At 42.9% G+C, this 13350-nt stretch overlaps 1 protein-coding gene across 1 annotated transcript in view; it reads right to left on the bottom strand.

Annotated features, from left to right (window-relative positions):
• Window positions 1-10835, bottom strand: part of AKAP8 (A-kinase anchoring protein 8) — a 41929-nt gene extending 31094 nt beyond the window's left edge. The window contains 2 exon segments of the mRNA XM_015424892.1: window positions 6171-6209; window positions 10759-10835. Coding sequence (XP_015280378.1) covers window positions 6171-6209; window positions 10759-10774 — 55 coding nt within the window. The 5' untranslated portion in view covers window positions 10775-10835.
• Window positions 10836-13350: the final 2515 nt, after the last annotated feature.

The following is a 13350-nucleotide window of genomic DNA, read 5'->3' on the forward strand; positions in this document are numbered from 1 at the left end:
ATCCTGATGATGTCATCTGTTCCCTTCTTAGTTGTTGTGGAGAGCACTTATGTTGTACTGAATGTTTTTAAAATGCAGTTTTAATGTTTTATGTATTGGGTATTGGCCCCATCTGTACGCCGCCCTGAGCCCATTCGCGGGGAGGGCGGGTTATAAATTTAAATTAATTAATTAATTAATTAATTAAAACGGTGCATAGTGGTACAGGGGACAATACGTTTGTGATCTGCAATGGTTTTTTATTAAGAGGAGATGCATAAATCTCATGGGATTTTACTCTAGATCAGTTTAGAGGGGGAAAGTATATAATTAAAAGAAAAGAGAAGTAAGAGAGAAAGACAGAGAAGCTAGAAGAAAAGAAGTTGGTGGTAGAGCTGGTTTGGAGGATCAAGATCCTGTTCGAGAACATGTGCAATGAATGGGAGCCATTTTTCAGTGAAATTAGTTTGCCTAGGGCAGATTACCATTTGTAGTAGGTGATCAGTGATTTTCTCCATTTGTAAATGATCCCAGATCTTTGAATACCAATCAGACAAGGTGGATATTGCTTGTATCTTCCAGTGTTTCGCTATTACCGCCTGGGCTGCAGTTAATAGGCTGTGCATTAGTTCCCACCTGATCTTTGATATCATTGGGTTGTCTTCATAATGCAATAGGATCGTTTCAGGAATTAATTTGATGGAGTGTCCAGTTATTTGCATGATTTTTTGGCAGATCTTTTTCCAGAATTTTTCTAGATGTGGACGTTTCCACCAGCAATGTATAAATGTTCCAACTTCTCCACATCCTTTCCAACAAAGTGCTTTGTTCGAGGGTGAAAAGTGAGCTGATTTTTGGGGAGTGATGTACCACCTAGATAAGATCTTATAAGATTGTAGACGAACATGCGCTGAAGACAGAGAGGAAAGAGAGGTGTGCCATATGGCTGATCAATCGTTATCTGTGAGTGTCTTGTTGCATTCACGTGTCCAGGCTTTTTGGTAAGACAAAGGTTTCAAGGAACCATGTTGGAGCAATATTAGATATATCTTCTTAGTGAGACCTCTTGATTCCGTCTGGCCATTGTTTAGCAAGTCTTCAAATTCAGTGGTAGGGGAACTTATTATCATAGGGAGACGTAGTTGGGTAAACATATTTCTCAATTGAAGATAGAAGTACCATGGAATTTTGCTTTTCAATTTCTGGTCAAGATGTATCTTTGGCGCTAGATCATGATTTAGTATGATATCTTTTAAACGTGCAGCATTGGCTTTTCTCCAAATTGAAGCACTGTGCAAATCATTTCTTGGGAGAAACCAATGTTGATAGAGGAAAGATGAGAATCTTAAGATCGTAGGGACCAGTCGTTGTCGATGGGCATCCCATATTTTGAGGATACTGGTTATAAAAATGTTGCTGCAAAGTCCAGAGGGACGTAGTTTGGGAGTAGTCCAAATTGCCTCTTTGAGCGTAAACGGTTGAAGAAGTGGCGTTAATGTTGATGTCCAGTCTGACTGTTTGTTGCTTCTAAGTATCTTGACAACACTGGACAAAAATATGGCTTTGTAGTAAGTGGCTATGTCTGGGAAGCCGAGACCTCCTTGATCAGTTCGCAGCCTTAGAGTTTTGAAGCCTACTCTCAGATGTTTACAATTCCAAAGAAAGGTGTTCATCACTGATTGCCAATGACGTAATGCACTAGCAGGTATCTCAATTGGTAAGGTACGAAAAAGAAAAGTGATTTTGGGGAGAACAAAGCTTTTGACCAGATGAAATCTATCTTGCCAAGAGAACTGCATTTTGTCCCATTTTCCCAGATCAGCCTTGATCTCCTGAAATTTGCGTTGATAATTCAGTTTCATCAGGTCTTTCATGGAAGATGAGATTTGAATTCCTAGATACGGTAATGGTTTGTCTGTCCAGTGATATGGGTGGCAGGCTTTCAACTGAAGTAGATCAGTAAGATTTAGGTTCAGAGGCAGAGCCGAAGACTTGGAGTGATTAATCTTCAATCCTGATATTGCACTGAAGTTTGAGAGGATGTTTTGTAAATGTGTAAGCGAGTTTTCTGGGTTATAGAGTAACATATCGTCTGCAAACATGCTTAATTTGTATTCCTTTTTTGCTAGATGAACTCTCAGGTTTGTTATGAATTTCAGAGGCCAGAGGTTCTAATGCAATAGCGAATAAAATTGGCAAAAGAGGGCATCCTTTTTGGGTGCCCCTTTGTAGTGTGAAGGTTTCAGAAGTTGTTCCATTTACCCGTACTTGTGCAGTGGGGTGGGAATATAGGGCTTTTATTATTCTGAGAAAAGTGGCATCAAAGTCCATGTGTTGTAGCAAAGCATAGAGGTAGGAGGTCTCAAGTGAGTTGAAACCTTTTTCTATGTCTAAGGAAAGCAGTATCGTCTTGGGACTGTGGCGTGTGACAGAAGATATGATATTGAGGGTTTTGTAGATGTTATCCGTTAAGTCTCTTCCTGGCATAAATCCCGACTGATCAGTATGGATATAATTCGTAATAAAGTTGTTAAGTCGTTTGGCAATGATAGATGTAAAGATTTTATAATCTTGATTAAGCAAGGATATGGGTCGGAATGAAGAAGGTAGTGTGTGGTCTTTTCCCAGTTTGGGAATTACTACAATTGATGCTGTATGCCATGATGGTAGAAGAGAGCCAGATGACAAGATTTCATTGCAGGTTTCCATAAAAAGAGGAGCAAGGACAAAGGCAAATTTTTTATAAAATTCCAACGGGTATCCATCCGGTCCCGGTGACTTATTCTTCTTCTTTCACTTTATGGTTTAAATAATGAACTTGACTTATCCTCTTATTTGTAGCCTTTTATTTATGTTAAATATACTCTGTGACTTTAAATGCACTCTGATTTTAAATGATTCAGGCGCAATTAGCTTTAAGTACGCAAGCTGAGTTTGTGCATGTAAGAACCACTTTTCCATAAGGAGTATAACGAGCCCTTGTGGAACTATGATAAAGCATGCAAAATATGTAAACTGTGTCGGTAAGGCAGGTTTCAAATTGTTAATAACAAGGTTTGAAGTGTGTTCTGAATATCTGTATACAAGATGTTGTGCTTGTTTTGTTATTTATATTCCATAAGAATATATTGCCTCTGAAAAAGTTGAATCGAAACTCTCTTGGCCGATAGGAGACGTCAGCCTGGTTTCTCAGACTCCCTGCAGACCTGAAAGTTTGAAACTAAGAAACAGCAAAGAAGATTACGGTGTTTTCAAGGACTGCATTCAGCCCATTTACTGGTCTTGCTTTATGAAGGCTTCTTTATACTTCTCTATTTGTTTCATAGCTTTTGTGCTTTAATCAGCAATAAGTACATGTGGATCATATTAAAAGATTTATGATTTAATCTCTATGCATGATTTTCTCATTTATTATGTTAGAGACATATGCCTTTAAGTAACACTTTAGTGGTATTTGACCTTGAGCAATACATTCTCTCCATGGTGTATTTTCTGTTATCGTACTTAGTATCTCTGTGGTCGTTGTATTTAGTGTCAGACTGTATTCAGACAGCAAACTACGCTTTGTGATGAACAAGCCCCAAATCCCATGAACAATTTTGCATGCTTCCCTTTGCACGCAGAGCCCAAGTTTAATTTGTTGTAATGTATGAATTTGGACCTGTAATGATTCCTTTGTGTTCCTATGTGATTCCTATGTGTGTTCCTTTAAATGTTAGTTTGACTGCAGTAATTCAAGGAGGGCGATAGGGAGAGATGTGTGTGCTGTGACTGGCTGATGACTGAGAGTGTGGGAGGAGATGTTCTGAGAGGAATCTCTGTGTGTGTGTGTGTTTTATGACAGAGTTCTCTGTGTGTGTCTTTGGAGAGTGAAGTGTGAAAAGCTCTAAAGAGAGTCTGTCGAACTCTAAAAGTTTTGGGGAGAGAGTCTAAACGACAAAGAAACAAGTTGCATCTAAACTGTGTGGTTAGACAAATGTTGGGGGGGGTTGGCCCCCCGAAGGGGATTTTTTAATTTGCAGTTCTAAAAAAACTACAAAACTACAACGAAAAGGGGAGGGAAAACTACAAACTATGGGAGAAAGAAAAAGAAGGCACTAAAAGCCCAAGTGTTGAAGGTTATAAACTGCTTATAAAAAAGATTTGTTACTCTTAATTACTTTCAGACATGAGGAGTATCATCAATCATCGTTTCAGTTGTCAAAACCAGCTTATCAGGCTAGACAAAGAGTAATTCCATAGCTAATTAACAAAAATATAGACCTTGAGAGACGTCGACATCTCCCTAAATGCTTTTTTCCCTCAGTCCATACAATCACACAGATTTATCCTCTTCCTTCTCTGCTGAATCTTCTTTCACTATCAGCTTCTATATAACAGGCTCTGTCCAATTAATACCGCTTTCCCCAGAACTTTCATTCGCTTTCTTGCTTGTCTTAGATCATAAGAGTCCTTCCTTTTGTTGCTTCCCACGCACACTGGTTGGAGAATCTGACCGTTCACTTTGCAGGCAGATTTTATAAAGTAAGGGTGGCCAAGCCCTTTGCTCCGAAATCGCTTTTTAATCTGCCTACAACCATCCAATATAAGCTAAACTTTAAAGTCTCCATACAGTCATAATTTCCTCTATGATCAAAGATTCACTGCTTCTTGGTATAGACACTGTCCCTTCAAAAATACAGCAACATTTAGAGCCGATTCCGTCCAGTACACCGCTTTAGCCAGTAGAGGGCAAACGATTTTAAACTGTAGGAAGAGTCTACAGGAAGTGGTGGCTACAAGCATGGACTGCTTCAAAAGGGAATTAGATAAGCATATGGAGCAGAGGTCCATCAGTGGCTATTAGCCACATGGTATAGATAGGGACTCTGGGGCAAGTGATGCTCTGTCTTCTTGGTGCTTTGGGGGGGGTCAACAGTGGGAGGGCTTCTAATGTCCTGGCCCCACTGGTGGACCTCCTGATGGCACCTGGTATTTCTGGCCACTGTGTGACAGAGTGTTGGACTGGATGGGCATTTGGCCTGATCCAACATTGGCATCTCTTATCTTCTATGGTTAGGTCACCTGACCTAACCCTCCGATCTCCTTCTTCCTGAGGAAAGGTTGGGTCCCGCCTTCCTCAATGCCTCCGATCGCCATCTTGGGGGGATGTTTACATTTACCAAACAAAGTTGCCAAAGCCTCAGAGGTCTGTACATGCTTATTTTTTTGGAAAAATTCTCTGCTCTAGTCCTTCTATTATAATCCATGCCACTGCATGCTCAGTCTCCCCCATCGTGTTTCCGCTTCATTAGGTCGTTTAGTGGGTAAGGCATCCCCTCCCCCTCCAACTTTTGTGGGGGGGCTTCGCATCAGGGCTTCGATGTCTCGCTTCAACTTTAACTCACTCATCAGTCTTCAGGATGATCCAGCAGGTCTCCCTGGGATCTCGCTGGGATCGCCAAACCGTCATACGCTTGTCCTGGAGTGTGCTTTGAGTCCAATGCTGGGAATCAGGGCAGAACCTTCGGGGCAGAGAGTAGCCCCCCTATGTCGGCTGTCGGCCGGAGGAAGGGCTGTCCAAAACCCCCTGGCTAGGAGCCCATTGCCCAAGGGCTCCATGGGGAGTGCGGACGATCGTGCCCTCTCCTATCCTCTAATTCATGGCACGCATCTCTCGGAGCTGCGAGAAGACGTGGCCATCTTTAAAGCGGCAAAGCCCAGAATTGGTTAGACAAATGTTTATTCTTGTGTGCCTAAGACTAAGAGCTTAACCAGTGTGGCTACGTATATGAGAAAGAGAGAGAAGCCTGTCAGAGTGGAATTTTGGTGTCTGAGAGACTGAGTTTGACACCAAGCTTGGTAGTTATATTTGACAAGTTCCTTTTTCCAGAAATCTATTTTGTTCTTATTTCAATAAATCCATTTTTGTTTAAATATATCCCAGAATTCAGTACAATACTTCCTCATGGCCACATAGTCCTCTGAAGTACCCAGACCCTGGGTCACACTACCAAAGGAGAGAGATTTGGAATTTTTAATTCCTGGTGGCAGCAGATAACTACCAAGTTTATATACACAAAGTATGATTTAAAGGGAAAACACCCCCCCCCAATAGGAAGGACACCACAGGACCCTTTAACAAATCAATATTTTTTCTTTGCCCCCAAACCAGGATTGGTTTAGAACCTCAATTCAGCACTATCACATACCTTGAGTATTGGTTGCCTCAGTACCCCAGGTACCATAACCTGTAAGGGAAATTAAGTAGCTCATTAGCTCAAGCTAAATCTCTACAATTTACTTTGTTCCTCTAGACCTGATGTATCTCTTCTCTCCAACATATCAAAAGGGAATAGATTTTGATTCAAGCTGCAATTCTTGATACTATTGCTATAACATAAAAAACACAATATCTTTAACCATATAGAAACCCAGACCCAACTCTAGGTTTGGTCACTGTCTACCTCATAGGTATCAACACAGAAACATAACTTTAATAAACTGCACTTCTGCCACCATTACTGATGAGGCAGCATGCAAAGGGAAGCCAGAATAGCAGGTGATTATCCCACAAGTCAAACATTCTGAACTCTGGTGGGGTAGTCCATGCATTTAAAAGGTAAAGGTTTCCCTTGCTTGAAAGCTAGTTGAATCTGACCCTAGGGGGCGGTGCTCATCTCAGTTTCCAAGCCGAAGAGCCAGCGCTGTCTGAAGACGTTTCCGTGGTCATGTGCCCGTCATGACTAAACACTGAGGTGCGCAGAACACCTTCCCACCGAAGTGGTACCTATTTATCTACTTGCAATTTCTTGCTTTCGAACTGCTAGGTTGGCAGGAGCTGGGGCCAGAGACGGGAGCTCACTCCGCCATGCGGTACTAGGGTCTCAAACTGCCGAACTACAGACCTTCCAGTCTACAGCTCAGTCTTAACCTCTAAGTCACTGCGGTGGCCCCTAATACATTTACCTTTAAATTAATTTTAAGGTACCACAAAACTCTTCTGTTATTTATACATTCTGAAGGTTATTTTGTTCAACTTTTTGGAACTACACTGCTTCTGAGGTCTACACTACTGATTAACTACAAAAGTCAGTCTTAATGCTGCATAGAAGCAAAGTTAACAAAAACATAATCAAGATGTGAAAATCTTAGCAGCAATGAAAGCCATGAGTGTCAGATTACTCTTTGGGTCCACTATTCTCATTGTGGCTGAAAGAGGCAAGTAATTCTTTACATGTTGTAGCAGAAACAGGAAATGAAGAAACATGAATCAACTTGCACTTTTGCTTTCCCTGCTTCTGTTTAAGACTTCAGCTTACTCTTGGTCTTGAACATTCTATTGTGGTTACAGGATTTTATAGATACTGGTTTGTTGGATCCTGCAAGCCACTAGGAGAATGCACTGAGTGTCTGGGACTTGTGTGTAGTGATAGTCACAGTGATCAGGTGGCCATACTAGCCAGGGGGAAGGGAAAGATACTGTCCTTTTTGTCTCTTGTCTGGGTGGGGCATTCTGTGCGCCTTGGCGTTTAGTCATTTCGGCCACATGACCACGGAGAAGTCTCTGGACAGCGCTGGCTCTTCGGCTTGGAAACGGAGATGAGCAGTGCAACCCTAGAGTCGGATTCGGCTGGCTTTCAAGCAAGGGAAACCTTTACCTTACCTGGCTGGGGCAAAGTATTGCTCTGGTATCTGGACATAACAACAATGCTCCAATATTAATCAATAATCAAGCCTTTCCTGACTTTCATATATGGAATTAAAATATTTTTAGAATTTCACATACATAGTAGTAACTGCATTGGCTATCAGTATCTTATTTGGTACAATGTAACATGCTGGTTTTAACCCTTAAATCCCTTTACAACTTGGATATACAGACCTACAGCTGCAGCTTCCCCCGCCCATAACAGAAGAACATTACTTTTAAGAGAACCTTTATGTTTTCTTTTGAATTATTGCCTCAAACTTAGAAACAGTGTAAATGCTGGGGGAGGCAATGAATGGAAACAAGATATTGAATTGTATAAGGTGGAGTTGTGAACACAATGTCAAAAGGTGTCCAGTTTCTTTATACATTCATTTTGCAAATGCAATACCAGCATTATTTCTCAGTAACTGTTGTTTGTGTTATTAAAGAACAGTGTTTTAGTGGACAAGATCCCTGTGAGTTAAGTAATGGTTTAACCACAGCCACATGGTAACCTTTAGAATCAAACAAGGCTTTGAACTTTCCTATATCCAAAACAATTTTAAGAAAAAAAGAATTCTAAACCTATAGCCTAACTACATCATCCAAGTGTCAATCTCTTTTCTCCAGACTCCTTTAAAGCTATTTAACATAGCAAGTCTTGATCCCTTCTGTTCACAACAGGCTGATTTTATTCCTGTTTTTCAACAGACATTCCATAAGACATATTTAACTTTCCCAAAACTCTTCCCATCAACAGCCCCTTTAAACCTTTCTCTGCCATTTACCTTGGCTGTTTTGTAGAGAGGAAGTCATGAATCTGTTGTATTAAAACAGAAGAAAAGTCCAGTGGCATCTTAAAAGACTAACAACATTTGTTTCAATATTAGCTTTTGTGAGTCAGAGGCTCACTTCTTCAGATATGTGGGAAAGAAATCATTTTGGGAATACTTACAGGGAAAATGAAAGGGGAGGCAGAGAAGTTGAGGTAGAGAGAGATTTGATATGAATCCCGTTATAAATTTTTCAAGTGTAATTCTCAGTGTAAGGAAGTGAAACAGAATTTGTCATCACACATACTGAATGATGACACGACCAAAGGTTCCAGCCTCACTTGTGAGACTAATAAACAAAGTAATTAGGTCTTGTTTTATATAACTAATATGTTCTTGAGGAAACTAAACAACCACAGCTCATATCTCACTGGATACACATGAAAAGCAATAGTTTGAAAGTAAAAATTCAGAGTGGAATTGGTCCAGCCACAGGGATGGGACATTTCACAGAAGCAACTACAGCCAGTCATTGCTCCCTAATAAGTATATATGGTGCACCAGTTAAGAGTGTCTAAGTAGGATCTGGGAGACCCTCAAAGGGTTATTGTGAGCATAAAATGGATGAAAATCCCATAAGCTGCTCTTTTGGGGAGAAAGGTGGGGTATAAATGAAGAAAATAAAACATTTGTAGAATTTGCATTTTTAGGTCACATATCCTTTAAAGCATGTGGTATGTGAAGCAGCCTCAAGTAATACGGCTTTACAGCAGCATGAGCATAATAGTGTAGCTCAATGTTGCTACATGAATTGCGTGGGGGGAAAACCCCCCTCCATTTCTATATTCTGGCATGTATGAAGCTAGAATGACTATGAAGCTAGAATGGTCTGTGCTAAATATGTAGTACTAAAATATTCAACTAGAATGGCAGCTGACACACAACCATTCACACCACTTAAGAATTCCACTACTGTTCTGTTGACAAAACCTGTTCCTTGCACTTCCAGGAGCAGGACACCAATCTATCAGAAATACTTTGAATGCAAAAGATGGAGCTAAGCAAACTGATAAACTGAAGGTTATCCATTTGCTCTCAAAGTCTGAGTACACTGGATCTTTGTTAAAGTGAAAAGATGCAGAGCTAAAGCTGCCTTGAACCATGAGGAAAAGTGGGGTTGTTTTAACAAACATAAATAAGTAGAGCAACCTCTCAAATTACCATACATCCTTATACCTCTGAAGGTTCAGACAGAACCAAAGTGGAAAAGAATGGAGTTACCAATATTTGTTTTCTAGCAGGCCTCCCGTATCTTAAGAAAAAATAGCAAGTGAAATGGTCCCCCTGCATGATGCCATCTCTGTGCCAGGACTTGTCCTGACCAGGATGGCCCAGGCTACCCTGACCTCATCAAATCTCAGAAGTTAAGCAGGGTTGGCCCTGGTAAGTACTTGAATTGGGGATCACCAAGGAAGTCCAGGGATGCTCTGCAGACACAGGCAAAAAATAAAATATTATTTGCTTAATAGTCCCCTCAATGCCTTGACCTGAATGGCTCAGACTAGCCTGAGCTCATCAGGTTTCAGAAAAGAAGCAGGGCCACTCACTCCTGGTAAGAACTTGGATGTGAGGCCGTCAAGGAAGTCCAGGGTTTCTCGTTACTACACACAGGCAAGCAATGGCAAACAACCTCTGAGCGTCTTGCCTTGAAAACCCTATGGGGTCGCCATAAATGGGCTGCAACTTGACGCCATTATCCACCATCACGGTACCAGAACTAGCTTCACTAAACCCAACCGCGCTTCAGGGACCTATTAAACCCACTTCAGTCCTCCTAGAGGAGAAAAACACCTCTAGAACAGGAAAGAGCAGGACCCTGTGCCGACGGAAAGAGAACGACCAGCTCCGTTCACCGCTAACTAAAAGGCACAACTTTTCGGAGACGCGTCCATGCCGCGTAAAAAGGGGGCGCGGGAGTTAAGAAGCACGCTGACGCAGAGGAAAGAAGCTGCCCTGACGCCATTTTGTATCCTTTTTAGAAATATGCCCTAACCCCGCCTTCCTCACAGAACAGAGGGATTAACTCCTCCGCCCCACATACCAACCACCTCACCGATCACCAGACAAGCATTGAGAGACAAGTCCAATAGCCAATCACCGTTACCGCTCCCTCGTAAAGAAGGAAGGGGGAGGCTATCGGAGCCCTGCTCAGCTCAGCTGCCGGGTAAATCGTAACCACCACAATAAAAAAAACGGTACTGGCTGTCAGAATTCCTTTCGCGCGCACTTTCTAGCACTTCCGTTATCCGATGCAGCTACATGAACAACACTCACCATATCCCTGATCCATGGCTTCCCCCCGCCGTCAACCTATAGCCACGCAAGACAATTCTAATCCTTAACCGTGCGGTCATCACTGGCCGTTAGTGATTGGTTACTGTTTGGGATTCAATAGTTTCTATTGGTTGCCATCCCAAAAGCCCACCCAGTTGGATTCCCACGAATGGCTGCTACTCCCGCTTGCATCTGTCACTTCCACTCCCATTGACCCGTCTTCCTTTTCCCTCCAAACATTGAAGTGGGCCGCATTGAGCCGCAAGCTACAATCTTAAAGGTTCGCTACAGAAATTTCCGGTTCCCAGTTTCACCGACTCCTCCGTGTAACCATAAAAAGCGGGCACGTGAAAACCAAGTAAAGCAGTCAGTGTTCCAGGGTCTCTGTCGCTGCAATACTCTGACCTTGATGGTTTACACGAGTGCAAGAGGATCTAATTGACCTCATGGGAAAACACTAGGTCGTGGTCGGGAACCTCCGTGCTATCAAACATTGTGGTCGGGAGCCTCCATGCTGTCAAACACCGTGGTCGGTCGACATCGTGATGAATCACCAGGCCTATGCTCAATAAATCCAATTCACTCAGGAATTGTATGTACTAACCCCATGCATGCATGCCACCAGGGGTCATTTCGTAGAAAAAGAGGAGCAGGAGCTTATTAGCATAACTCATCAGCATAACTTATTTGCATATACCACACCCCCTGACATCACCGGAAGTACGTCAGAAGGCAACAGCCTCCGCTCAGGTTCCACTGGACTGTTTTAGATTGCTAGTTATGGGTGCGGGGGCATGCAGATCTGCCCTGACAGAGGAGGGAGAGCTTGTACTTGAATAAAACATGGCCTTAAAGGTGCCACTGGACTGTTTTGGATTGGGGGGGGGGGGAGACACACAAAGATCTGCCCTCACACAGATCTGTGCAGAAAGAAAGAGGGAAAGAAGGAAAAAAGGAGGAAAAGAAAAAGGGGGGAAAGAGGGAGAGAAGGAGCAGGGGGCAGGGCTTGTTGCATGTGCCCACCCCCTGGGCTCTTTACTGCCGAGCGACCTCCTGCGTGCTCCTGCAGGAAATGACCCCTGCATGCCACGTTCCAGAGGGCAGAGAACCATATTTGGCAGGGCCAGAAGGGGGCCACTAAAATCATATTTGCACCCTCTCTCCTGATTTGTTCCATTATGCTAATGAGTAGGGGGAAAGGAGGGGAAGTGTAAACAAGAGCCCCCTGCCATGGGATCTGGAAAGCATCCCCAATGAAACGCTGTTTGCTCCCTGCCTTCAAACAGAACCTGAGAGCTTTGGTGTTCCATAGCAAAAAGGTCTAATACTGGGTGTAGGTAAATGTCCCTGATGACCACTCATGAGTGTGGGAGATGGCTCTGCTCCACAGGTCAGCCTCTATTAAGAACATTCGAGATGGGGATGATGTGAATAACAGCATGGAGTTTTTACTGCCCATGACCACACTGGCATGTCTGGAAGCTGTGCCACTCACAAAGCAGCTAGAACAAGAGTGTCAAACATATGGCCTGTGGGCCTAATCCGGCCTGGCCAAGACTTTAGCCTGGCCACAGATAGAACGGCCCTCCCACATCCACTGGGGTGGTCAAATTCATTTCCCCTAAGTGCCAGAAGCACGTGTGGGAGGAACCTTGGGGGGGAGGCCCCTCCATATGAACCAGTGCGGGCTTGCCTGGCCAAGGAGATGAACTCTATTCCTCTGGAGTACCGAGATCTTGCACGGGTGTTTGAAGAAGAGGAGGCAAACGAATTGCCCCCTCACAGACACTCTCATTGCACGATCGAGTTAATCACTGACAAGAAGTTGCCAAAAGGTAAACTCTATGCGATGAGCCCAGGGGAAAAGGAAGAATTACGCAAATTCATTGACAAAAACTTGGCGTATGGTTTCATCCGACCTGCGTCATCCCCTTTTGTGGCTCCAGTCTTGTTCCGGAAGAAAAAATGCCTACTAATGTACAGAATATACTGTTTCTAGGGTCAGATCTTGGTTTCCAAAATACAAGAGAGCAATAGAAAGGACAGGTGTGACTATTATGGAGGGCTGACCCATAACCCACTTCTGAGTCCCAACCAACAGGCTGGGAAACACTGCTTTAGGAAAGCAAATACCAATTTTTCATACCCAAAGGAACTTCATAGGAACTGTGCCTGAGCCATAACTGAGGGGTCAGCAAATAAGCATGCTGTTTCAGGAAGAACCACGTGCAAGTTGTTCATCTGTGGGCCACTTTACACATTGTGCAGAAGCAGAACTAGGCATGCCTCACTTAACTGCAAACCTGTTTCACTAGTAAACTTAACTCTGACCAGAGTTCAAAATAAGCCAGTAAAGAAATGCAATCAGGCAAAGTTGCAACTGATGGACAGGCCACGTGTTTAGAAACTTAACTATTATAGTAACCACTTCCAGACTACAAATCTCAGCCCAAATAGAAACGTCTTGCATTTCTACACCTGATCAGATATGACTGGACAGATCAATGCATGCGGTCAGCCATAAACATAAAATGCTAGAAGCTGATGGTATGCTTCTTCCCTCATCTCTTCCTATGCCCTGAGGTCTTTAAA

This window comes from Gekko japonicus, unplaced genomic scaffold (genome assembly GCF_001447785.1).
Source record: "Gekko japonicus isolate JY-2015 unplaced genomic scaffold, Gekko_japonicus_V1.1 scaffold1387, whole genome shotgun sequence".
NCBI classification, from domain to species: Eukaryota; Metazoa; Chordata; class Lepidosauria; order Squamata; family Gekkonidae; genus Gekko; species Gekko japonicus.